Source organism: Lepidochelys kempii, chromosome 3 (assembly GCF_965140265.1).
Source record: "Lepidochelys kempii isolate rLepKem1 chromosome 3, rLepKem1.hap2, whole genome shotgun sequence".
In the NCBI taxonomy this organism is placed as follows: domain Eukaryota; kingdom Metazoa; phylum Chordata; order Testudines; family Cheloniidae; genus Lepidochelys; species Lepidochelys kempii.
Window position 1 is genome coordinate 71319029 of NC_133258.1, and position 27357 is coordinate 71346385.

Below are 27357 nucleotides of genomic sequence, written 5' to 3' on the forward strand. Positions count from 1 at the left end.
GGCACAGAGAAGTTAAGTGATTTGCCCAAAACCAGCCAGACAATCAGTAGTAGAGCAAGGAATTGAACCCAGCTCTCTCAAGTTGTAAGCTTTAATGATTTAACCCCTGAAGCTGGGTCCCTGGTTGGCAGTAGTTACTTTCTTGTCGAACCAGGGGTTTGGTACCTTGAGCCAGTGAATCTTGTCTTCACATAGACTTACCTCAAAAGACGGCCTGTAGATAGTCCTGCAGTAAGCCAGTGGAAACCAGCATAATCCTAGGTTGAATAAACACTAGTTTCCTAAGTAACATATCTCCTTGCACAAAATGCTGCTCATTACAATATTCATGTTTCTTTCTTCCCCTCTGTTTACAGATCTCCTCTCTCCAGGCAAAATCTTGAAGACAATAGCAAAACTCCTGTTGAGTTCTATAGGAGCCATATTTTGCCCTGTGACTTAGGTTGGGTCTCTGGGACTGGGACCCTGCCTTTTAATGTATTAGGTAAAGTCAAATGTATATTTATAACTCTGAATATATTTGATTCAGAGCATTAGTGATTTCTTTAATGTGCTCTTCCCCCCTGCCCCCCACTTTAAGTATTTAATTATTTTATTGTTGACTAACCTGTAGCTCATGAAAGCTTATGCTCAAATAAATGGGCTAATCTTTAAGGTGCCACAAGTCCTCCTTTTCTTTTTGGGTATCTCTCTGGCGCACAACTAGACTAAAGCATCTGAGAGCTCTGACATTCTACTTTAATATCAGTGGCACAGGCAGGCCTTTGGCTATAACAGAGCTAACCACTGGATGTGTTTTCCCTTGTTAACCACATTATTGTAGATGACCCCTAAATTATTGCTTCTTATTCCTTACAAACGCTTACCTTTCTACAATCAGGTGCTCAGTTCAATTTAACATGGGCAGTTTGGTCCATAGATGACTATATTTGCCATTCTTGATTTAGCTTCTCAGGTTTTAGAAATTATGTTCCCTTGTCTTCATCCAATATACATTTGGCTGACTGGATTAGTCTGGCATGGCTATATCTCGTCTTATTCTATGACTGTGATTGACTCTTCCTTGACTTGGGGTTCTTTCCTGGTCTAATCAAGTCTAATCAAGAGTTCACTTTGCCCAATTTGCATACCATCAGTGCTGAAATCTGCCATCATTATACCAGTCAAAGAAAGCCATTCTAGATTCCTCTGAGAGGAAATATCATCATACTTCACATTTTACTTTCATGCCTTTAATGTAAAAATTTCCTTTCATGTGTTTTTCAAGTCTGCTTCAATGGGCTGTGTACTACCAGTTGCTTTCCCATCTGTCTCAATTTAGTTTCTTTGACAAATTCCAATCTGGCCTTCAGAAAAATCATAGTATTAAAAACACTCCACTCAAGGTTATTAGCCATATTTTATTAACTATGAGACTTTAAAAATAAATTTTGATGTTTCTTGGCCTCCCTGCAAGCTTTTGAAACTTGACATTATAGAACTCCACACCATTAATAGTCACACATTCTAAACATCTTCACATTTCCCCCTGTTGTTGCACTCACTTTCTGGTTCCAGTCAAGTGCAGGACAAGGGTTTTGCTTTTTAATTTTTAATGCTTTTCATGATCTTACTGCACATAACCTACCAGGTCTCTTAATCTCATAAATTTCTAATAGTACCCATCACTCTTAAACTGTACACCATTTATCCGTCCTAAATGCCCAAACGCAGTTTCATGGGTATCACACATTCACTGTTGTGGCACTTAGGTTATGGAAGCCTGTACCTTAACACAGTGGCTCTCAATCTTTCCAGACTACTGTACCCCTTTCAGGAGTCTGATTTGTCTTGCATACCCCCAAGTTTCACCTCACTTAAAAACTACTTGCTTACAAAAATCAGACATAAAAATACAAAAGTGTCACAGCACACTACTACTGAAAAATTGCTAACTTTCTCATTTTTACCATACAATTATAAAATAAATCAATTGGAATATAAATATTGTACGTACATTTCAGTGTATGGTATATAGAGCAGTATAAACAAGTCATTGTCTGTATGGAATTTTAGTTTGTACTGACTTCACTACTGCTTTTTATGGACCCTATTTTAAAACTGGGCAAATATGTACCCCCCTGGTTGAGAATCGCTGCCTTAACATGTGTAAGCCACCCAACTTAACACATTTTAAATATATTCTTTAAAACAAAAGCAAAAACTATCTAGCTTGCTTACTGCTTCCATTCAGCTCTAGGATACAACGCATTTTTATTTCCGTCTTTTAATCTGGTATGTAATATCCTTCAGTAATTATACATGTTCTGCAAAGGACTATATAGAATGCAATACCAATAAGGACAGAAGAACCAAGTAATATTTTGGGTTTCATGACATTTATGGTCTCTTTTTTTGGTCATGTTTTTTGTACGTTCACCAACCTCTTATTTTTTTCCCCTTCAAACCACTGTTTTTCAAGGGAAATTTAATTTAAGTCTGTATATTCCTAAGTAGATGGAAGGCTGCACTGTTCAAGCAATAAATATTCTTGCTTGAAAGTAATTGTTGGCCAGACTTCTGATTCTTAGGGGAATAATGGGGAAAATATGCTGCTGCCCAGAATTTGAGTTTTACGGGAACTAAAATGATTCTAAAAGAGCTTGGCTTATTTAACTTACTAAAATGATAGCTGAGAAGGAATATGACTGCTCTCTATAAATACATCACAGAGGTAAACAGCAAGGAGGGACGCGAGCTATTTAAGATAAAGTACAATGTTGGCACAAGAACAGGTAAAATCTGGCCACAAATACATTTAGGTTGAAAATTAAAAGAAGGTTTCTAACTATCAGAGGAGTTAGATTTTGGAACAGTCTTCCAATAGCTGTGGGGGCAAAAAATCCAACTAGTTTTTGCCTGAAAAATGTATATACAAGATTTATGACCAGGTTGCCTGTGTTAGCAAGGGACTGGACTTGATGACCTAGGAGGTCCCTTCTGGTCCTATGTGCTACCTCAAAGCTCAGACATTTTGAGTTGTCTCCTAAATCCGGAATCTACCATCTTCAGGTAGCTACCAAATTTGATAAAAACAATTACTCTGTCACATTGTATCGGTTTTGTTTAACTCATCTGAGTACACACAATAACTTTCCTGGGCCAATCCCCTGAAACTGGAGTTTGGTATTACTGCAGCCTCAGCTCAGGTGTCAGAGTTATTGTAGGCAAGCATTTGTCTCACACATTTCTTATACCGGGATTTCTAACCTGGACCAGGGACCTGGTCTCTTCCCCTGCCTTCCATATATGCTCTATTTAAATAAATAATTTTGAAATAGAAAAACAACAGACATTTGTGAAAAGAGTTATATCATTTTTAACTTCAGAAATGGTATGGTTGGCTTTTAAAAAAAGGTAGGTTTTAACTTCTAACTTTTTGAGTATTCTTTTTTTTAAAAGTGAAGTGACAAAAGGACATACTCTTATTTTGGTTCAGTAACATCATACTCCGTGTTTACTGCCCATTATCTGATCCATTCTGTTTCTAAGAGGTAGAATGCCTGCTGAAACTCACCCTGGGCCAATGTACTTCTGCATCACTTCTAATTATGGGCTATGCATAAATGACACAAATCTACCCTAAATTAGTAATATAATTTGTTATACTGTAGTTATATTGCTATATATAAATCCTTTTGGAAGTTAAGGACAAATTCTGCTTATTTCAACTCTTACCTGACAAATATAAAGTAAAACTCATTCCCTACATTAAAGTAATAGTTTTTGTAACATTCCAAACACTGGGAAATTATTTTCTGTGAATTAGTAGTGGAGAAAAGCAAAATATAATTTAAAATAATTTCTTTAAACTAACTCAGTGGATGCCAAATGAATCCAGTTTAAACATATCAAAAACTAATTTTTAAATGGTGAATACAAACGGAGCTGAATTATTGAGATATTAAAAACAACATTCAAGTTTTAGATACATAAAAGCATTTTTTTCCTTCCTGGAGTTTTTTAACATGACCATGTCAGAGTTTCAGTTAAACATGATTTTATCCAAACAATAACTATCATATATGATCACATAGCCTCTTGAGTGAAGTTATATGTAAATGAACATTCCAATTTATTTTAGATGTTATAGAAGTGCAATTTACCAGTGGGACAGTTGGGTCTTTCACTGGAACATCAACACAATTAGAGCAATAAAGAATTAATATCCTACTTAACAATTGCAGGTAGATGATTCATTGCACATTGTTGGAAGCGACAAGTGTGTTTTAAGAAAATCTGGAAGATATTGGTGATGGAAGAGCTTATTTAGTTATAAAACGAAAATTTGGTTCATTCGGAAAAAATAACTTTCTAGCAGTCAAGCACACACAAGGAGAAATTCTAATCTGATTTACACCCTGTACAGCGCCAGTGACTTCAATTTAGTTGGATGGGGTACAAGGCTAGAATTTGATCCGCGTGATTTGTTTCATTTTCTAAATAATTGGAAACTTTTTTTTTTAATTTCCACATTTTCTTCCACTGCTCGCCAAATGCTTGAGTCTCAATAGAAGATTCCAACCTTTTCCTGCCATTGTTTTCCTTACCCTGTTCCATCTCTCTTCAAACATAGAGAATTGAAAGCAACATTATAATGTTGATGCTTTGCCAGCTAAAAATTGGATATGCATACATATACTCCTAATTGCAATAATGTTCTAGCCAGAAAGATAGACTGGGTATTTGAATATTGATTGTGCTTTGAAGGTCTGTCCTGCCTTTTTCAAAGGCATACGAATATGTAGCAACTTTAAGGCAGTCAAGAGAGATAGATGATCAATGTTTTATCATCTATTCAAAGCATCTGACTTGGCTATGACCGTAAAGGGGAAAGATAAAGTGGACATAATCATTATTATGAGCCTCATTTTAAAATTTCTTTGCCTAAAGTTAAGATTTCAAACCTGCATTGATAAGTCCATGATGCCTAGCAACTCCTAAAGGTGCAGAGTGGCCCTCAACCCTTATTAAAAAGGAATAGCATTGCATCTTGCATGATCGAGCCCCTGAACCCAAACGTTTTCAAAAGTGGGTGCTTGAAGTTCAACTCCTAAATCCATAGTTAGGTACTTAAGTAAGTGGCTTGATATGGAAAATAATTGATCACCCTACAGCTTCTAAACTATGAGGCCCCAATATAGCAAGGCATTTAATCACATGTTAAGTTAACCCTTATTCAGCAAAGCACTTAAATATCTGCTCAAGGTTAAGCATGTGCCCAAGTCCCATGAAGGGTCTACAAAGTGAACCACATGATATCTTGCTGAGTCAAGGACTGAATGCTGGAGAAGGCTCAACACTTTTGAAAGTCAGACCACTTAGAACTTCTTCTTTCATACGGCTTGGCTAGGTAGCAATGATTACAAATTTGTATCTAGATTTGATAGCCAGCACATTGCTGCAGCAGTGAGCTGGTGAATGTATTTCAGGCCCTTGGTGAAAGAACAAAGGGGACACTCAGATATGATGTGTTTCATCGTTTGTGCCTCTTGAACACAGTCGCATACAGGTGTTTGCCTCATTTTCCATTTAAAGAGGGTTTGTCCACAACTCCCATGAGATGTGTATATTTAGAACTGGGGCTTTCAAAATGGCCTAGTGGAGTTAGGCACCCAAATTCCATTGCAATATGATGGGATGTGGGCAGCTGAGTACATTAGGCCCCTTTGAAAAGTCCAGCCTAGGTTCCTTATTGTAGATTTAGTGTCAAGATTTTCAAAACTGGCTGCCTACAACACAACACAATTGCTAACTTAAGTGCTGGAAGGTTTAGGTGCATTAGACTGAAAATTTGGGGTTGTGGTGCATTTTGTCTTCTAATATTAATAATTTTCTAAAAAAAAATTAACAGTAAAAAAAGCCTGCTGACTTATGTGTATGCAAATAACTTCATTTCTTCTGAGTTGATAATCTAATGGTAAAGAAGAATCTTCGCCGTTCTTTCTTATAGCCAAACCAGGCCATAAAGTATGCTTCTCAACATGACTGCAAAGGGTTGTGAATTGTATAAACGATCATATATGGACACTGAAAAATAATCCTTGTGAACATTGTGTTATAGTTCCAAAAATATATTTACAGTCTATTACAAAGATTACAAATGGAAGTGTCTATGTAACGGGATTATGCTAATTAAAAGCTTTTTACAGATTTTCTTCAACGAAGGCAGAAGGAGAAGAAAATTGGCATAATCAAAGTGATTTTTCTAATCAAACAAATAAATAAAATGGAAAATGTAACACTGTACAGCGATAAAAAAAGGGGTGGGGTGGAGGAAGGAATGATCCATTTGAGTTTTCTGTAGCTGTCTTTGGTCCTAAATGTGGGAAAACACATTATGTAGCACTGAAAATACATGTTCTTTTGTGACGCTCTGCAAGTAAAATAGAAAAATATAGTGCATTTTCAATGTATTCAGAGCTCACTACACAGAAATGTGTGTACAAAACAAGACAGTATAAATTAAATTTACAAGTTTTACAAAGGAACATTTACAGTTTTTTTGTGGATGCCCACATTATCAAACAAGACCAATTCATGACTGATCCCTGGGATCTTTCTCTATCAAAATCAACGGAAGCAGCCCAATTCTCTTTGGAAGTTCAGCATTTCACTGAAGGGGTAGTTCACAATTTTCATAATTTCTGAAAGCATCTCTCTGATGTGTATACATTCCTGCAATATCTGTAGCCACGCTTTCTTATTGCTTATGGTAGTTTAACATTTTAGTTAAATAAGGTACATATATAAATAAAAATGGTGTAAAAGTTTTTAATTGAGCAAGTACTTTTGCACTCAAGTTCCCAAATGAATGTGTGTGTGTGTGTATGGTGTTGGTGTTGAGAGCAATGAAAGCTAGTAAACAATGTGAAAATTCTGAACTGCCCCTTGCCTCATGCTCTACAGTTCTAATATCAAAGGTAAATTCTTATTCTCACAGCTGGACTGCACTCAACTGAAATGCATATAAAATATATGCCAGCCATTTCTCTCAGATTTGCTAATGCAGAGCATTGAAAAAAATGTGATGTGCTCAGATTAAAATAGGTAACACTGGAGAACTGCACCTGACTTCTGAGGCACTCCTATTATCATCCACTCCATAAAATACCTCAGTTGGTTTACAGTTATGGATCTACTCCTTAAAAAATCTCATCTTAAATCTAGTCCATTAAAATCATCTTGCAAACAATTTGTTAAAAGTGCCTTGGACTACTTAGGGGTCATTATTGCTTTTTTTTCTTTTTTTCTTTAAAAGATAATATATGTTTAACCTTAAAAAATTCTTTAAAAAATATCAGAGCTCTTAGCAACTTGCATTTTCTTGACTCCCTGCCAGTTAGCAAACCATGTCAATACAGTGTTGATTTAACAGAATAAAATGGCACAAAAAAGGATATCAATGTTTGGACAGATATATGTTGCTCAGTCATGCTTGTTACATTTCTAAAACTTCTAGTAACCTTTCAGAGGTACCCAGTGTAGTAATGTGTCATAGAATTAGCCCTAGAAAGGTCCAGAGATATAAACATCATACTAAAAGAAGGTCTTTATGAAGAATAAACACAAATGATTAAAAAAAGATTCTTAAATCAAGATTTAAGGAAAATATTTTGCTGAATTTAACAATAGTATCATGATTTTATCTGACAAATATATTCTTTTTTAAATTCTTTATGTACATTTTAAAAAGTCTATTAGATAAAAAGGAGGTTAGAGAGCTCAAGGTGTTTGTATGTGTTTCAGGTAGTACTTTGTTTATTGTCACTGCTGTTTTCCTTGCCATCAGTGGTGGATCCCAATTCCCTTTTAGTAACCTCTGGTGGCACTTAGGAGTTCAAGTCTGTAGGTGCTTCTTGTAGATCTTCTCTTCACTGCAGGAAGGACCCAGGAGATCAAGTGTCTTCCAGCAGCACTTCATGTATACTGAAGGCCAGTGCTGTTCTCTCAGTCCGTTACCTCCCTCATAAGGGAGAAATGTCTATCACACTTGGATGCCAGTGCCATGTAAATGTAGCATTTGTGCTCTCATAGTCTGAATGCTGCTCATAATTTTCTTTTGATGACCAACCAACGTGATCCCTAAACTCATCACATCACTGGGAAAGATAAATGTGTACAGTATTAATTATTCGATGTACAGTGCACTTATATGGGATAAAGGAGTCACTTAAAACTGAGTAGTACCCTGGGCACCCATGTTTGAATATACCAAAGCTATACTGGAGCCTCATATCAATATTGTGAATTGTGCCTAAAACCCTACTCGATCTTCTCATCAGAAATATACACATTTCCCTAGTTTTGGGAGTGAGATAACATTGTTTTGCATCACTTATCATGTGTAACTGTACCTACGAAGAAAACTCAGTGTAGGAAAACACTCCTACTGGGATGCTTTCAGGATAAAGTCACTGTATAAAAGGAAGATTACTGTGACCACATTGTGCCCTTTAGAGACATGCATGTAGGAAACCTCCGCTACCATATAGGTGGAAGGTAGGGTGGAGCTGTCTCTATAACGCCATCCCCACTACGTTCTGACCTGCAAAGCCTCTCTGGGAAGAGGGTGGAATGGGCAGGGCCTGCGGCTCTGCTTCATGAAAGCCAAGAAGACCTCTAAGAGACCACAGAGCCAATATAGAGGCACACTCGACCTCCAGCAAACCTTTGTGCTCATGCTAACCACCTGGTTCCTTTGCAAGGATGCAAATCCCTTTCTCCACAACACAGACAGCATGCAAAAAGGGTACCCACATGGCCCCTTAGTATGCCAACATTTTTACGGCTGACTTAGAACAATGCTTCCTCAGCTCTTATCCTCTTACACACCTACTCTACTTGCGCTACATTGATGACATCTTCTTCATCTGGACCTATGGGAAGGAGGCCCTTGACGAATTCCACCAAGATTTCAACGATTTCCACCCTACCATCAACCTCAGCCTGGACCAGTCCACACAAGAGGTCCACTTCCTAGACACTACAGTTCTAATAAGTGATGGTCACATAAACACCACCCTATACCGGAAACCTACTGACCGCTATACTTACCTACATGCCTCCAGCTTTCATCCAGACCACATCACATGATCCATTGTCTATAGCCAAGCTCTAAGATACAACTGCATTTGCTCCGATCCCTCAGACAGAGACAAACACCTACAAGATCTCTATCAAGCATTCTTAAAACTGCAATACCCACCTGGTTACGTGAAGAAACAGACTGACAGAGCCAGAAGGGTACCAAGAAGTCACCTACTACAAGACAGGCCCAACAAAGAAAGTAACAGAATGCCACTAGCCATCACCTACAGCCCCCAACTAAAACCTCTCCAGCGCATCATCAAGGATCTACAACCTATCCTGAAGGACAATCCCTCACTTTCACAGACCTTGGGAGACAGGCCAGTCCTCGTTTATAGACAGCCCCCAAACCTGAAGCAAATACTCACCAGCAACTATATACCACACAACAAAAACACCAAACCCTGCTACAAACCCCGGTGCCAACTCTGTGCATGTATCTATTCAAGGGACACCATCATAGGACCTAACCACATCAGCCACACCATCAAGGGCTCATTCACCTGCACATCTACCAATGTGATATATGCCATTGTGCCAGCAATGCCCCTCTGCCATGTACATTGGTCAAACTGGATAGTCTCTACGCAAAAGAACAAATGGACACAAATCTGACATCAGGATCATAACAGTCAAAAACCAGTAGGAGAACACTTCAGTCTCTCTGGTCACTCAATAACAGACCTAAAAGATGCAATTCTTCAAGAAAAAACTTCAAAAACAGATTCCAATGTGAAGCTGCAGAACTGGAATTAATTTGAAAACTGGATATCATCAGGCCTGAATAGAGACTGGGAGTGGTTGCGTCATTACAAAAAGAAACTTAATTTCCCCAATACTAATTTCTACCTACTGTTACTCACACCTTCTTGTCAAATGTCTGTAATGGACAGCTCTCTTATCACTTCAGAAGTTATTTTTCCTCCCTTGGTATCCTGCTGTTAATTGATTTATCTTGTTAGACTGACCTCACACTTGCTAAAGCAACCCCCATCCTTTCATGTATTTATACCTGCTCCTGTATTTTCACTCGATGTACCTGATGAAGTGGGTTCTAGCCCACAAAAGCTTATGCCCAAATAAATTTGTTAGTCTCTAAGGTGCCACAAGGACTCCTTGTTATTTTTTCAAAATCTTCCAGTCCTTGAGATATGCTCGTTAGCAGGGAGTGATCTGGGGGTGGTGGTGGGGTGATTTTCATATACATTAAAAAATGGGCTACAATCTTTCTGAGAGTCTGGTACATATGTACTACCCAGGTGGCCCAAAAATTCAAACACTGGCCATATCTGGGCAGCTGAGAATTCCCCCTTTTAGTGGGAGCTCTCAGCTGCCACGGCCAGCTTCTAAGCCTCCTGCCTCCTCAGCCCGAGCATAAGGACATGCCAGGGAGGAGAAGGGGGTTGTTCCTGTTCCACTGATGTCCTCTGCCAATTTTATGTTGGCAGACAGTCCTAAAATGACTGTTACTAACTGGAATAGGTTAGAGATGCTGCTGGGCTGCTCTAAACTACACTAATTGTGTAGGGCAGAGAATCAAGAAGACAGGATCTGCTCCCTGGACTCACTCTCCTGTGCTGAGTAAACCTCAGTGAGGACAGAATCTGGCCTTACGAACTGAGTTTGTACTATTTGGGTCTAGTATTTTGCAACTTAATATTATTTGGCTTTTACCTAGAAGGTTGCTAAATGTAGGTCAAACATGCCCAGTGCCAACTTACTCAATAGTCATCCTGGCTACTGATTCAAGAGAGTTGTAGCCTGCTGCTGTGAAGTTATCCTTATATCTTTCCATCTTAATAGCTTGTAACCATTCTCCTACAGAGCAGAACGTGGTGAAATCGGGAGTGTTCTGGTCCAGAAGAGGGCTAATTGGTCTAGGCAGAAGAAAACAGTAACATAAATTGTTTCCTAAAATACTAAACCATAACAGAGTATTTGGCAGAGTCAGAGAAGGTGGAGGATAGAAATAGGAATAGAAAAATATAGGGTCAAATATGCAATTTCACCTGTTCTGTTAATTGTTTGCTATGGCTAGCAATCACGTATGTAAGAGTATTTTGCAGCTTTTGGTAACGTTCCCCTTAGCATATTGTAATGCATGACAAAAGTTCATTAAGAGTGAAGTCAACCTGATGGGCTACTGTTATCCACTGGAAATCAACATTCTTTTTTATTATCTGTAGGGCTGTCAAGTGATTAACAAAAATAATCGCAATTAACTACACTGTTAAACAATAGAATACCATTTATTTAAATATTTGTGGATGTTTTCTACATTTTAAAATATATTGATTTCAATTACAACACAGCAAACACAGATTACAGTGCTCACTTTATATTTGTTTTTGATTACAAGTATTTGGACTGTAAAAAAGAAGAAAATAAATAGTATTTTTCAATTCACTTAATACAAGTACTGTATTGAAATATCTTTATCAGGAAAGTTGAACTTCCAAAGGTAGAATTATGTACAAAAAAACCTGCATTTAAAAATAAAACAGTGTAAAACTTCAGAGCCTGCAAGTCCACTCAGTCCTACTTGTTCAGCCAATTGCTCAGACAAACAAGTGAGAATAGGTGTTCTCATGGCACTGTTGCAGTCAGCATTGTAAGATATTTACGTGCCAGATGTGCTAAAGATTCATATGTCCCTTCATGCTTCAATGCCATTCTAGGGGACATGCGTCCATGCTGACGACAGGTTCTGCTCGATGACCATCCAAAGAAGTGCAGACTGATGCATGTTCATTTTCATTACCTGAGTCAGATGCCATCAGCAGAAGGTTGATTTTCTTTTTTGGTGGTTCAGGTTCAGTAGGTTCTGCATCAGAATGTTACTCTTTTAAGACTTCTGAAAGCATGCTCCACACCTCATCCCTCTCAGATTTTGGAAGGCACTTCAGATTCTTAAACCTTGGGTTGAGTGCTGTAGTTATCTTTAGAAATCTCACATTAGTACCTTCTTTGCGTTTTGTCAATCTGAAGCAAAAGTGTTCTTAAAATTTTTACTTCTGGAGGAATTCTGCGTCACTGCGTGTGCGCAGAATTCATGACCCCAGCAGATTTCTTTGCTTTCCCCCCAGAAAAATGACTTCTGACAGGGAAGCAAAAGGAAGCCGCAAGAGTGGTCACACACCCTTTTCCGGAAGCGCAGGCAGGTTGGTTCAGGCACCGGAGCAGCCAATAGAGATGTAAATCACCGCAGTCGTGTGTGTGAGAGAGAGAGACACTTTGTCCCTCTCGCTCGCTTTTGCGGCATGCTTGGCATGGAGGGGCAGGGTTTCGGGGTGTTTCTGAGGAGGTAGGCATGGGACAAACACTGTCCTTTCAGGCGGAGCAGAACATAGCAGCCTGCCTGCTTAATGAATTGTTCCCATTCTCTTTGCGAATTCCCCCAGGAGTAAAATAGGTGTAAAAGTTTTAAAGCTCCTTTACATTGCCAGAGTGGTATAAAGGACAGTATGGCCTTATAAATGCTTATGGTGCTTTAGTGATCAGAATTGGTCTAAATTTTTGGACTAAATTTTGAGTTTGGTTCCTCAGCCTTCACTTGGTCTTCAATTGGCTATGATGCAACACTGAGCGTGTGGCTGCATATATCTGTTGACTAATAACTAAAAATAAAGATCAAACCTATGTACATTACTATTAGGCAAGGGGGTTTGGGAATTTTCTCTAATGCTCCCCACCTCAATTCTCTATCCATTTTATAATAGTTTAAATAAATTTACCAAAATAATTGAAACCAGAGTGATTATATTGCATTATTTTGACAAATAAAGAAAGCAAAATTTTATAATATCATGCACCAACTTTTTAAGTTTCTGCTGCAGAATTATTAGTTTTTTGGCGCAGAATTCCCCCATGAGTAGCTATAATATGAAATATATGGCAGAATGCGGGTAAAACAGAGCAGAACACATACAATTCTCCCCCACAGAGTTCAGTCACAAATTTAATTAACGCATTATTTTTTTAATGAGTGTCATCAGCATGGACGCATTATATCCTGTAAATATAAACAAACTTGTTTGTCTTAGCGATTGGCTGAACAAGAAGTAGGACTGAGTGGACTTGTAGGCTCTGAAGTTTTACATTGTTTCATTTTTGAGTGCAGTTATGTAACAAAAAAACCCTATATTTGTAAGTTGCACTTTCACGATAAAGAGAGTGCACTACAGTACTTGTATGAGGTGAATTGAAAAATACAATTTCTTTTGTTTATCATTTTTACAGTGCAAAAATTTGTAATGAAAATAATATGAAATATATGACAGAAAATATACACTTTAATTTCAGTTAACACCAAATACAATATATAGGAAAATGTAGAAAAATATCCAACATATTTAATAAATTTCAATTTGTATTCTATTAACAGTGCGATTAAAACTGCGATTATTTTTTTTAAAATCACGATTAATTTTTTTGAGTTAATCGTGTGAGTTAACCAATTAATCAACAATCCTAATTATTTGTATTATAGTAGCACCAAACAAGATCAGGGCCCCATTGCCCTGGACCCTGTACAAGAACATCATCAAAAACAGAATCCCCGCCCCAAATTGCTTGCGATTCAAATAGATAAAACAGACAAAGGATGGAGGGAAACAGAAAGAGAGAAAGATGCAGTGACTTTCCTCAGGTCACACATGAGGTCAGTCTCAGAGCTGGGATCTGAACATGGGACTCCTGACACAAGATAACTGTGACTGAGTAACTCATGGGAGCAGGCAAGTTATAAGAAGAAAACATTGAAGTCATACCAAAAAATTAAGTAAGATCAAATGGCTGAATGGAATTAAAAATAGAGTCATGAGGGTAAACAGGAGAGGTCACTCTGCAGCACAGTATAAAAAGGGTGGCTATATAGACACTGTATTTAAGCTTGGCAGAATTTGATTCTTTTTTATATTTTTGACAGAAAACAATGTTTATTTTTAAGAAAATTGTATTGATTACATTTTCACAGTTCTGGGAAATCTGGGGCGGGGGGGCGGGGCGGGCTCAGACAATGGTAGGATCGGACAATAATTATTTAATGACAGCCGACATTGAGATTCAAAAAGTTAAAGCTTTTTAACCACTGAAACAAAAATTTTCAACATCACATGTCAAAATAAATATCTTTAAATCAAACCCTAATTAAGTTCTCAAGCAGCCTTTTTCTCACTTTGCATTTGTAAACGTTGATTATTATTGATGGAAATATTTTGTCATCGGTTTGCGGGTAAGCACAGTGAAATTGAAGTTTCCCAATAAAAATCAAATTCTTTCGAGCTTAACTGTATTACTACTATTATTTTTATTGCAGCAGTGCATAGAGGCCAGGACCCCATCATGCAATCACAGAGACAATGATGGTCCCTGCCCTGAGGAATTTATAGTCTCAATAGACAAGGCATACAAAGGGAGGGGTGTGGAAATGGGATAGAACATACAAGCAGAGTGAACAGAGTTCATGGTTTGCCAACAGGAGGAACGTTAGTGGCAAGATTTTTTTCTTCTTTTACTTGGTATTTTTGATTTAGGTAAGTCATTTTTGGGTGGATTTTATTGTTACTGAATGGCATCTAGGGAAGAAATGGGGAGAGAAGGAACAAAAAGGGAAGGAAGAAAGGAGAGTAGCGGGAAGAGCAGCTGGAGGGAGCTGGATCCAGCAGCTAATCAGAACACATTCAGAGTCAATATATGTTCAGAGAATTATAAACCCTCACTGGCAGTTTTCTTACCTGCTGCAGGTTCCAAGAGGGGTTTTCAAACTATTAGGGTTCCGAATCATTTTGTCCAAAATACCAACTATCTGCTCAAACTTTGGCCTTTCACCACGTTCCTTTTGCCAACAGTCCAGCATGAGCTGGTGAAGACCTGCTGGGCAATCCATGGGTGCTGGCAAACGATAGCCTTCTTCAATTGCTTTTATAACCTAATGGCCAGAACAAGAGGATTTCATCAAGGGAGAAATATTTAGAGAATGAATTTTAATAACTGGGAAAGAAATCAAGCAACTAAATTAAACAGTCAAAGCATCATGAAAGCAGAGTCTGTTGTTTTGACACTAGAATTCTTGTTTTCATACAATACCCTTGATTTTTATCTTCTCTGATTATTGAACATATTACTCTATGATGTGCAGAACATAGTTGTATTACCTAGTCAAATCAGCAGCAGGGAGCAACAATTAAATTCACCTAGGGTGCAACAGATAAATGGATAGATAGAGATATTCTAGAAAGCAATATTATTTGCCCAAAGGCCTTTAAGAGAGAGGATGCAGTTGAAGCACTGATTTGTAAATGGATACGAGTCTGTGCATTTACCCACAAAATCCCCAAAGCCCCCAGACTTTAAAAAAAATCAGGAAATATTTAGTGGACAGAAATTATTAGGAAGAAAAAATTGCATATTATACCAATCCATGTTATTAGAGGCAAACAAGCAATCTGAATACAGTGTGATACGGGAAAGTGAGGCCTGGCTGAGTGATATCTTAATGTAACAGTCTAAAGCAAGGTCAGACTTAATATGAGAAGGTGGCACATGCTGATATGAGGGAGGACATAATGTCTGAAGCAAGAATTACACCCACTGTTTGACTTCCTCAGTCAAGTCCATTTGGATTTAAGAGAAAGATAGAAATGATAAAGGAAAAATCACAGGAAACTGCTATGCACCTTGCAGGCAGGATAAGAAAGCATGTCAGGAAGCAATGCAGATAAGAAAGGCTTGTAAAAAAGGACGAAAAAAACTGTTTGTGGGAGATTTCAAGTGCAGTGACATTGACTGACATAATTGTATTAGAATTGCTAAGGAAGGGTGTCGATTCTTGATGGGGAGTACACAGGACTGTTTCCTCTCAGTTTGTATCAAAACCAAGACCAGGTCTAGGCTTAGCCCTATGAAATAAATCTGCCATGATAAATAAAAGTTGGTGAATATCCAAGGTTTAGTCAATACTATAACTTCATCTATAAAATACTCCATAGGATGTGTGAGAAAGTGCAAGAGCACTGGACTGCAAACTAAAGGCAACTGCAAAGAATGCAGAATGAACTTCAGAAAGTTGGTTGGAATCAATGGTTGTATCAGAATCTTTTACAGAGGGGAAGTGAAGCCCCAGGAAACATGGTCTAGTGCAGTGGTTCTCAAAGCCGGTCCGCCGCTTGTTCAGGAAAAGCCCCTGGCGCGCCGGGCCTGTTTGTTTACCTGCCGCGTCCGCAGGTTCGGCCGATGGCGGCTCCCACTGGCCGCGGTTCTCTGCTCCAGACCAATGGCAGCTGTGGGAAGCAGCGCAGGCCAAGAGACGTGCTGGCCGCCCTTCCGCAGCCCCCATTGGCCCGGAGCGGCGAACCGTGGCAGTGGGAGCCGCAATCGACAGAACCTGTGGGTGCGGCAGGTAAACAAACCGTTCCGGCGCGCAAGGTGCTTTCCCTGAACACACGGCAGACTGGCTTTGAGAACCAGTGGTCTAGTTGAAATGGCTCTCATCAGAGACGGGTTCAATACCCTGCTCTGCCACAGATTTCCTTTCTGACATTGGGCAAGTCACCCAGCCCCAGTGTGCCTGCGTACTCTATCTGTAAAATAAAGAGTAGCACTTCCCTACCACACAAGGGTGTTGTGAGAATAAATACATTAAAAACTGTGAAGTTCTCAGCCCCTTCAGTAATGGGGGCTATATAAATACCTAAGATAGACAGTGACGAAGAATACTCAGAGATAGTACAAGTGCCACTCAGATAACAGGAGGGTGAGGGTACAAATAATGGATACTGTATACACACAGGAAAAATATTTTGAAGAGTGAGAGATAAGATCCGTTAGCAAGATTTATGGGGAAAACCCTCACATTTAAAAGAAACAATGATTCAAAATGAAAAAAACAAGTGCTATTCTGATATGCTAAAGAATGAATACAGGAATTACAGACAGAAGAAACATCTGATGAAGTGAGCTGTAGCTCACGAAAGCTCATGCTCAAATAAATTGGTTAGTCTCTAAGGTGCCACAAGTACTCCTTTTCTTTTTGCGAATACAGACTAACACGGCTGTTCCTCTGAAACCAGACAGAAGAAAAACACACATCAAAATCGTTTTTTGTATCTCTCATTATAAAAATATCAGTTTTAGGTCAAACTTGTAGAGACAATCAGTGAATAATAAAAATGCATCCAGACAACACCACCACAGTCATTAAAAGGTTAAAGGGATTTAAAAATGACAAGATTCCTAGGAATGACAACATACATTCAAAAGCTTTAGAGGAAGTGGCAAATGAAATGAGAGGCACATTAGCAAGTATTTTTACATGCTCACTGTGTTCTGGAGAGATCCCAGAAGATAGATAGGAAGGGACTATGATAATGACATTATTTTTAGAAAGGCCTTAGGGATGCAGCAGAACCAGTGTCTTTGACATCTGGTGTGAGCAAACAAGTCTGAAGGATCAAATTGGGAAACAAAAAAGAACGGATTTGGCTATAGCCAGAATGGTGGGAGTAGGAAGAAGGTGATTTCCAAAAGATTAAAAATATAGTCTATGCATGTTCAAGATTCAAAGAACCAAACTGACAGTTAATAGCTAAAATTTTTGGTGGCTTTAAAATATTACTATTATGTAAAGGGAAAAAAACAGTTCTAAACTAGATAACAAGCAGTAAATAAAAATGAAGGGATTTTTTCTATAAACTATAATCATATAGTTTATAGGAACAAATATAGCTAATCGAATACAGCAAGGATTCATGCTAATAGCACAGATTCATATCATTTACATTTGCCTCAATTCTCTGTTCCTCAATTTCTGTGCTTGGCCCATTGTTTCTTTTAGACACCTTTGTGCTTCCAAAATTTCCAGGCTGCCTGAGGACCTGCCTAGTCCAGGCTTAAGATAAGGAGCTACCAGCTCTGGGGATAGAGCTGTGTTAATTGGGTACTGTGATGCTTTGTTTGTTGTAACAGGTCACTGCCAGGGACGCTCCTTTTTTAAAATGCCACAACAGAAAACAGTTGAGTAACTGAAGGAAAATCATCATTTGCATGGCTACATCCTGCCCTATGAGGAACACAAATATGGAGAAAAGGGAGTGTAGTGAACTCCTCCTTCCACGTAAGTATGGGGACCAGTAGCCCTGTACAGGGCACACACCAAAGCTCTAATGGGTACCAGAGTAGAGTTATGCACAGTAGTTGAGCTAGTTAGTGACTACTGTTCACTAGTTTTGGCAGCGAGGGTTAGGAACGCATAGGCACTGTGCCTGCAGAAAGGCAGTGAGCAGGGTTCTGTGCCACTCACCCTGAGCCATCCTGCTGTGCAATTGCAGGATTGCTCTTGGGTTGAATGCTCAGCTAGTACTTCTCAACGCTGTATGGATATATCCACTGAGTACAGGAATGTGCTTAGACGGTCATGATTGCGTTGCTACGCGCAAATCTATCCAAAGGCACCAAAACTGTTAATATAGGATAAAACAGTATAGTAGAGAATAAAAAAAAACAACCTTCAAACTCAGAAAACTCAATGAGGCATATTTTTAAAGGAACAACAGCATGGCCTGTAATTCTGCATCCACACTCAATTGTAGGCACAAATGATGCTTTTAAGTGAACAAACTGCTGACAGCGTCTGCAAATCTGGTAAAGACACATTTTAAGTGTTGTCATTTCTGTCTGTGGTTCGTTGTAACTGTAATTCATTGTGGGTAATTAGAGGCAGTTTTTAAAATGTTGCCACATGGGTGAGTCTCCAGGGTTAGTTGGTGTGCGTGTGCGCAGTGTGTGCATATTTTAGGGCACATCTGCATATCACAATACACATCAGTGTTTGAAATTATTTTACTAGGAATTTATAAATCATTAATGTACATGCTAATTGGGATATAACTTGTCATTTCATTTCTTTTGTCATTGTAAGGATTTGAGATTAGTGTTTTTATGAACAAGGATAATTTACATGATTCCCTCAACTGTTTACAATACAAGGAAATAAATTAAAAAAAAATCAAAAATTCAGCAAGAAGATACTGGATTTTTTTTTCAGTTTTAAAGTTTTTCTTTACTCTTCCCTGAAAGATAGGTAAGCTTTGCCTTTGAGGCATCTTATATTCCTGTCAGACCCCTTTTATGTTTGACTCGAGTACAGAAGGAAGGTGTCAAAAGAAATGAAACTCTACTGGGCATCTAGGGAATGTAAATATTTCTTTTTCTTTGCCCCAAGGACTTGTTTGCCCAATATTTTGACAGTCCATGAAATCTTTGACACTGAGACCTGTCAAATATTAACAACTTTGCACTCTGCCAAACTGACTCATCATTTACACTTTCATATGCTTTTTTTTTTTATAACTCTGATGTCGAGCATTCAATAAAAAAAAAAAAAAGAACAACTCGGAATGAGAATCATTCTGGCATATGTTTATGTATACAGTCGGTGTGAACAGATATCCTTGTAAGAAAGTCAAGATTAATACTATTCTGTGCTATTACTGATAACCTACTGCTTTAGGTCACATCTTATACAAACAAGAATATTGTTAAAATATAGTGAAATTGCTAGAGTATGTCATTAACTGTTGACTTGGACTTTGGACAACTTTTTCCACTCGACTAACCATAATTATGAGTTCAAGAAACTAAGAATTCGTGTTTGAATGAAAACATGTCATTCTTGCTAAGCTTAATGTAATAAAATAAGAAATACTTGTCTGTCTTATCATTTCTGGAGCCCCAATCCTGTTTCAGTCTCATGATATAAACCTAAAATCCATACTTGTGTCAAAGAAGATGATAATGTTGTTGGCTAGATAATCATATATTTATTTTTTCACTATATAAAAATCCTAGAATATTTTTACAAAAATTATTATGAGTTAAAACAAGTTGTGTGTGTAGAAAGAAAAAAATTGATATGAACATTTATTTATATGTACTCATGTATGCAATCATACAAATATAGCAAATGTATAGCTTACATCTTGATTTGACATGTCCCAGTAAGGCCGCTCTCCATAAGACATTACTTCCCACATAACTATTCCATAACTCCATACGTCACTTGCTGATGTAAATTTACGATATTGGATGGCTTCTGGAGCTGTCCACCGTACTGGAATTTTCCCACCCTATTTGAAAAAAAAAGATTTGCTTATAAATAAAATGTCCATAGTGTTTTTCTTAGTGGCATTTTTACAATTATTTCCATTAACCCTGGCACCAAAATTATGCCATTCTCAAACGTTGATCGATGTTGGAATTTTCAGAGGAGTTTCAAATGAGTCTGACTCTCAGGGAATTAGGCATTCAAATCCCATTGAAATTTCTTAAGGCTCCTTCAAAATCCATGTCTGATCATGTAGGGCCAGATTGTCATTAGTATTAATGTGGCATAAGTGTCAGCTCTAGCATCCTGCATGTTCTCTCTGGATTGCTGTTCCAGTGAGGCATCAGGGATCAGCTCCATGAGGCAGCTATTATCTACACCATAAGTGAGCAGGGTTGAAGGTAGGGAGGAATGGGAAGTGGAGCTAGCTAGACAAAAGAACAGAGGAGTAAGATGTGTCCTATGAACAGCTATGGCAAAGTGATCCCAACTAGGAATAAGGGAAGATCCAGGGGGGAATTGTTACACCTTACATGGGAGTAGCAGCAATGTTTCAGTCATGCCTTACATTAGTTAGCTTTCAGGTGAGATTAATTCTCACTTCTGAAAAAGTAGTACCCCTGGATTTCCATGTAAATACTTTTACTGAGCTCAAAGAGGAGATAAACAGTTTTATAAATCAAACTTCCATATCCATTCATTCAGAAAATTATAAAGATATGAATGAGACACTAAAACCAGTAAAACCTTCCAAGAATTCTCCTCACTAGAGGATTATGTTATTAGACATTTACTGAAAGTTATTTAAAGCCAGGTTTCTGAAGACGACTTGTAATTCCCTTGGACTACTTAGCACCTCTCTGGCCATTAATGTATTTCCCTCAACCATATCTTCAAGAGGCTATTGCTTGGTTTGTAATAAGATCTCCTGACCCCTAAGAAATATTGTCAAATGGCTGTGTTTCTTACTGTAGTGGTGTAGACAGCTTCTGGATCATCTTCTATAACTCTGGACAGGCCAAAGTCTGACACTTTACAAACAAGGTTGCTGTTGACAAGAATATTGCGTGCTGCTAGGTCCCTGTGTACATATCCCATATCAGCCAAATATCTCATTCCGGCAGCAATTCCTCTCAACATTCCCACTAGCTGAATGACTGTAAATTGCCCATCATGTTTCTGAAGGGAAGACAGGAGCAGCACACTTGTTAATGCACTTGAGGGGGAAAAAGAAAATCAGGTTTGCAAACATTCTTCACTCTAGTCACTTCTTACCCCAAAGGCAATGCATCTCGGGGCAAAGAAAATCCATTTTAAACAAAACTGTATGGTTTTAGCCACAAAGCAGGACACATGGTTGAGAAAGGCCTGAATAGCTAAACTCTTAAAAGTAATGGAACCTGTTGAAAGTTATAAAAGCCTAATTAACCTGTGACATGATAGGTTTTTTTTTTTAAACTACTTTATATAGCATTGTTTGTAACTCACTTCCATGTTCTTCACCTTTTACAATGATCAATATATATAAAAAATAAACTGTATTACACTTTGGGGATCAAAGCCTCTGTTTATCCTAAATACTGATGATTTATTTACAGCACAGAATTTATCAAGGAAACATCATTATCTTTCTGCTTTCTCTACCATTTTGCAAGTCGTTCTACATTTTATAGCTTGTACATGTGGAATGCTAAAATGGTGAAGACATTGCTTGGCAGTTCTGAGCACTCACTCAGCAAATGCTAAATTGTCACAAAGTAGTTTTTCTTTTCCCTTCATTCTTCTCTGAAGCACTACTGTACTTCCTTTAGGGATTCCTGTGCAGGGACTTCGACCATGCTAAAAATAATAAATTATTCCTCTAAACAAATGCGTTAATATTATGACAGGGCTTCAGGTATCGTGGTATTAACCTCAATCTACGATGGTAATCAAAACCATGATTTCTGTACCACATTGGATCACTTAAATGCCAAGAAATGTATCAGTTTGATCCTGCCTGGTCTTCTGATTTCTAATCTGATTTTGCTGGGACAATTTAAAGATCTATTGGTGTTTGCCATGTTCACATTTCAGACTGAGAAAATGTTTTATTATGCTAAATTGGTAACATACATAATATATTTTGAATTACTGTAGATATTTCCCTTAGGTACTCACCCTAAGAAATGCATCTAGGGCCCCATTCTCCATGTATTCTATTACAATCATGACTGGTTTCCCTAAAGGAAAAGAAGGGACATTTTGTTTGAAAAACCATAATCTGAACTGAGTGCCTTTTTCTGATAAAACACATGTTGCTCCTATAAAAGGGCTGAATAGTTGAGACCAACATTCTTGAAGCCTCCAGCACTGTTACTGAGCTCTAAGTCTTTAAATGTCTGCATGGAGCATGGTCATGATTCGCAAAATTAAACTGTACAAATCAAAATGTCAGCGTGTTCTCCTGACTCCTGCTGTGTGACGAGGACTCTGAGAAAATGACACTTCAGATAATATGAAAAGACATAAGAAACCTTATCTTCCGGCATGGTCTTTGAGGCTAATTGAAAGTAGAAAAATAGTGTATTTCAAAGTACTCCATCTTTTAATCATGTGTGCATCTTAATTTTTTCCTCAGGTTGTAGCATAAAGTGAGTATTGTTTTAGTTAGTTATGCCTCAGGAGAAAATCCATTAAGAGTATGCAGTTCATTTCTAATTTGAATCTCTGACCGTAGACATATTATAGCAATTACTGCCAGTTAGCTTATTATCTGACTGAAACATCCAGCCACTACTTACCTCTGGTAACCACCCCTTCTAAATGAACAACATTGGGATGGTCAAATTGTCCCATGATGCTTGCTTCACACAGGAAATCTCTCCTTTGTTTCTCTGTATAGCCAACTTTCAGGGTTTTGATGGCTACTGAAACATCTCGCTTGCCTGGAAGTTTCAGACGCCCACTGCACACTTCACCAAACTCTCCTAAAATAAAGCAGATTGACTACAAATGACATTTCATTTATATAATGTCCTCTCTGGGGCCCTCATTCAACATGGCACTTAAGTACATGTCTAACTTTAATCCCATGAATAGTCACATTGATTTTAACTGAACTAGTCAAGAGCTTAAAGTTAGGTACGTGCTTTGAGTTCTTTGAGGAATTGGGCCTAAACAGCAAACATTTTATGTCAGCCCCTCCCCCTGCCCTGATATTTATGTCTTTATAAAATATCAGTAATATTTTCTATAAATATGTAAAATAAAATAAAATAGTTTTGTAAAGGATGATGGATTTCCTTGCTTTTTTTAGCCCTGATTCTTAACTCACACCTATTTTCGAGTTACTTCTAATTTATACTGGTATGAGGTCAGAATCAGACTGTAAAGGACTGTCAAAAATAGAATAATCACACTGAAGTTTATGAAATGGAAGATATTAATTTAATTAATCAATGAAATGGGTAAATTTTCGTTCCCATGCCCCAACATCAAAACCTTTCTAATGAAAGTTTCATAAAAACCAGAATGTTCTGTTTGATTACATGATGAAAGTGCATATTTGTACCAAACAGCTCTACCAGTCAGCACAACAGGAACACACGCACATATAATAAAACAGCATGGGCTGGCAAAGTCCAAACGACTTCACAAACACTGCTTGTCCAACCATAATGACTGCTAAAGTTGGTCATCTGGCATAGGCATTCAAGGCCATGCCCATAGATGGCCCCAGAAGATATGTCACAGAGTGTGTAATACTCACAGCCAAGCATCCACTGGCTCAGCATGTCACCAGGGAACTGGGTAGAAACAAAAGGCTATAGTGTAGAACAAAGACTCACCACAGTGGCACCAACTCCTGCATATAACAGGTGGCATCAGCAGGATGGCAATGACAAAGTTAGCAAGAAAAATCCCATAACCCTTGTGAAAATCAACAAACACATGCTCACAGAGCACTCATCCAAGACAGGCTCAGTATTCTATCCTACCAAAATGATTGAGGCACTCTCAGAATTCTATGCTGCTTTTCTGAATATCCCTAGCAGACGTTCTATAGTCGTTTTTGCTGTGGAGTATAGCAGTTCCTTTGTGTCTCTGTCAGCCTGCTGTAAGAGGTATACCTTCCCTTTCAATCTTGCTAGCTAATCGCATCCACTCATTTGGACCATAGCTAAAAACAGCAAAAATGACACTTGCACCACAACGCTGCTTCTAATTTACATGCTCCCGAAAGCCCATTTTACACACTGAAAACAAACTCCTCTTGCTTATGTGTGTGCAAATCCAGAGTAACTCCAGGGATGCCAACAGTTATTCTGGATTTAACCTGTTGTAAGTGACAGCAGAACTGGATTTCTGTGTTAAATTCCACCTCGTTTACATGCGAGGTTTTTCAAGATTTCGCTCAAAGTGACTTGACAAATAGCATTTCAGCCTAATCAAAGGAGGAGCACAAGAGCCTTTTACTCTAAACTGTTGATGTGGTAGTCTCTCATCTCAAACAATGGATTAGCACACCAGCAAAGACCACGTTTACTGATTGTACTGTACCAATCTTGAATTTTAAAAGGGCAGCATGAAGAGTAATGCTGTATTGGAAGAAATACTGCTGTTCTAGTATCATGCTAAATGCCACTTACTTAGGGCTAGTCCACACTAGAAGTGCCACATCGGCGCAGATGCACATAAATCCACAAGGGACAGTAGCTATGTTGGCAGGAGAAGCCCTCCTGCTGACATAGTGCTGTCCACACTCGTGCTTAGGTCGGTGTAACTTACGTCACTTGGGGGGTGGCAGGGGAGGGCAGCTTATTCACAGCCCTGAGTGACATAAGTTACACTGAAGAAAGTGGTAGTGTAGACCCAGTCTAAGAACCTGACTTGGATGCCTTTACTCATTTTGAGTAGCAGCTTTCTGTGTAAGAAGTTCTATTAGTTTCAGTGGGGCTACACCTGAAGTAAGGTAACATTCATCATGTGTAAGGGTATCTAAGGAACATGATTCTGAAAGTGGAATATCAGCTAATTCTAAGTGCTGTCATTCCTTTTTATAGCCTAAAACTTAATATTTGTAGATTTTTTTTTACATAGCAATGCTACACATAATATACAGTGCTTGACAAACCATAGTAGGGTGATTTATAAAGTATTTTAACAATACATGATAAAAAGAACAGGAAGGCAATGGAATGTTTCTTCCAGGAATCCAAAGTATTTGATATTTTTCCTACCCATGGAAACTTAATTTCACTACATCGACTAGTGCAATAAAAATGTCACATATCTCATTAAAGCAAACAATGAAATTGCTTTCTTAGAGTATGAACACCACACTACTTAAGTAGGTGGTAGACAGTTCAAGAGGAAGAAAAACAATGTAATGCCAGTACAATTACAATCCAGCATGAGAGGTAAAACAAGAACTTTTTTGTACTAATAAAATATATTTATTTATTTTTTAAAAAGGTAGAATGGTTGCAACAAAAAGTTTTAAAAGAGGATTCTGTTCTATTAAAAAGACCTCATTAGACCATACATTACAGGCTGTATCCTGCCTTCTGAATGCATGGAAGTCAAGGGAACTACTTATGTGAGTAAAGCGAGCAGGATTTACACTAACATCCAACCTCTTTACTCCGACAATGAACAGGTAAAAAAATTACTTAAAAAAATGTTGTTTGCAATTGTTTTAAATGGCTCTGGAATTAGAAGCATACAAGCTTTTAATCCCACACAAGCCTCTTTATTTTTCTATAATTATTTTTTACATTTTATAAGCAAATGCAGCTTCATTGCTCTGTCCGCTCTGGTAAATGCAAAAAGTTCTATACTTGAGATAATTATTTGCCTGTCATTATGATGTATGAGCTTTGATCCCAGCTAAATGGAACAGTTGAATACAGAAGCCACAGCAGCCTTACCTGCACCAATCACACGCTCAATTTTAATACAGGAGGCATCTAGCTCCTTGGCGAATTGATGGACAGCTCTATTTGGGTCCTCGTAGGTTTCAGGGTCAATGTAGGTTTTGGTGCCTGGAAATTTAACTGTAATGATGTAAGAAAGCATGACTGTGATGAAGCAAAGCACTTATTGTGCAGTCAGCCCAGGAATTTCATTATGCAGAATGCTCCTTGGAACAGTGAACCTGCTTCCATGCCACCGGAATCAGAGCAGCTTTAAGAGACAACTTTAGTCTGAGGCATCATCTGTAAGCTTCCTCACACAAGGGCATGATCCTTTGTCATTAGCAACTATATCTGTGGCTGGAAGTGTGAAGTCTTTCATAAAAGTAATGAATATTAAATAGTTTTCAATGGGTAAAATGTAATCAGGAATTAAAGTAAGAGGGAACTGGGAGGAAGGAAGGGAAAGTTCCCCCCCAAAAAAGTAGAGGGGACCACCACCTCCTGTCCTGGCCTGGGTAAGCAGCACTCTCCCACAACTACCCCTTGTTGCTGGATTGGAGATGAGAGCTCCCGCTCCTTTTTCAATATACTTTAACAGAATTTAACAGTGTTTATAGGCTATGGTTACAGAAGCTAACCATCATTTCATAGGCCACATTAGAAGGCTGGCTACGCTCCTGAGCTGGTGTGCAAGGGGACAGAAGGAACGTCCTTACTCTCTGTGGGCTACCCACATCCATGGACGAAACACAGGATAGGAGAGCAGATTCTATGGGAAAAATACTTCCCTTCCCAAGCAAGGGAGGAAGTGGGTGGAACCTTGGCTCCTCCCCTCACCCCCTTATGCACCAACTATCTCAGCTGAGGAAGTAGGGGGCACCAGTTATATGGTGATGCAGTCTGCTTCCTTCCTGGAGCAGAGAGGTAACCAAGGGACAATCAGTTTCTGCTTTGCTCCTGGGGCAACACAACTACACGCTGCCCTTTGTTCAGGACTTGTGGTAAAGCCAAAATAAGTTTGAGGGTCCATACTAAAAGTCTGTTAACTAAATTATTGTTATAGAAGAAGTTTGGATCCCAACTATTACAATCATGGGCTGCAATCAAATCAGCATATTTAAAAAGATATAATAATTGTTCTCTATATGAAAATAAGAAAGAATGTTCTTATTTTAACAATACTGAATTGCTGAATTATTGAGATGTAGGAATTGGATCAGAAGTCAA

The 27357-nt window shown here is 38.3% G+C and overlaps 1 protein-coding gene across 4 annotated transcripts in view; it reads right to left on the minus strand.

Annotated features, from left to right (window-relative positions):
* Positions 1-6125: 6125 nt before the first annotated feature.
* Positions 6126-27357, minus strand: part of EPHA7 (EPH receptor A7) — a 170264-nt gene continuing 149032 nt past the window's right edge. The window contains exons 10-17 of one of the 4 annotated variants that reach the window (XM_073336778.1): positions 26143-26256; positions 23014-23199; positions 22391-22452; positions 21200-21409; positions 20103-20252; positions 14865-15058; positions 10851-11006; positions 6126-8141 (exon numbers count right to left, since the gene is read on the minus strand). In XM_073336778.1, the coding sequence (XP_073192879.1) occupies positions 8027-8141; positions 10851-11006; positions 14865-15058; positions 20103-20252; positions 21200-21409; positions 22391-22452; positions 23014-23199; positions 26143-26256 (1187 nt within the window). In that variant the 3' untranslated portion in view covers positions 6126-8026. Of the gene's footprint in view, positions 8142-10850; positions 11007-14864; positions 15059-18431; positions 18585-20102; positions 20253-21199; positions 21410-22390; positions 22453-23013; positions 23200-26142; positions 26269-27357 lie in introns of those variants that run through there. The other 3 variants (XM_073336777.1, XM_073336779.1, XM_073336780.1) reach the window with 3 other exon arrangements.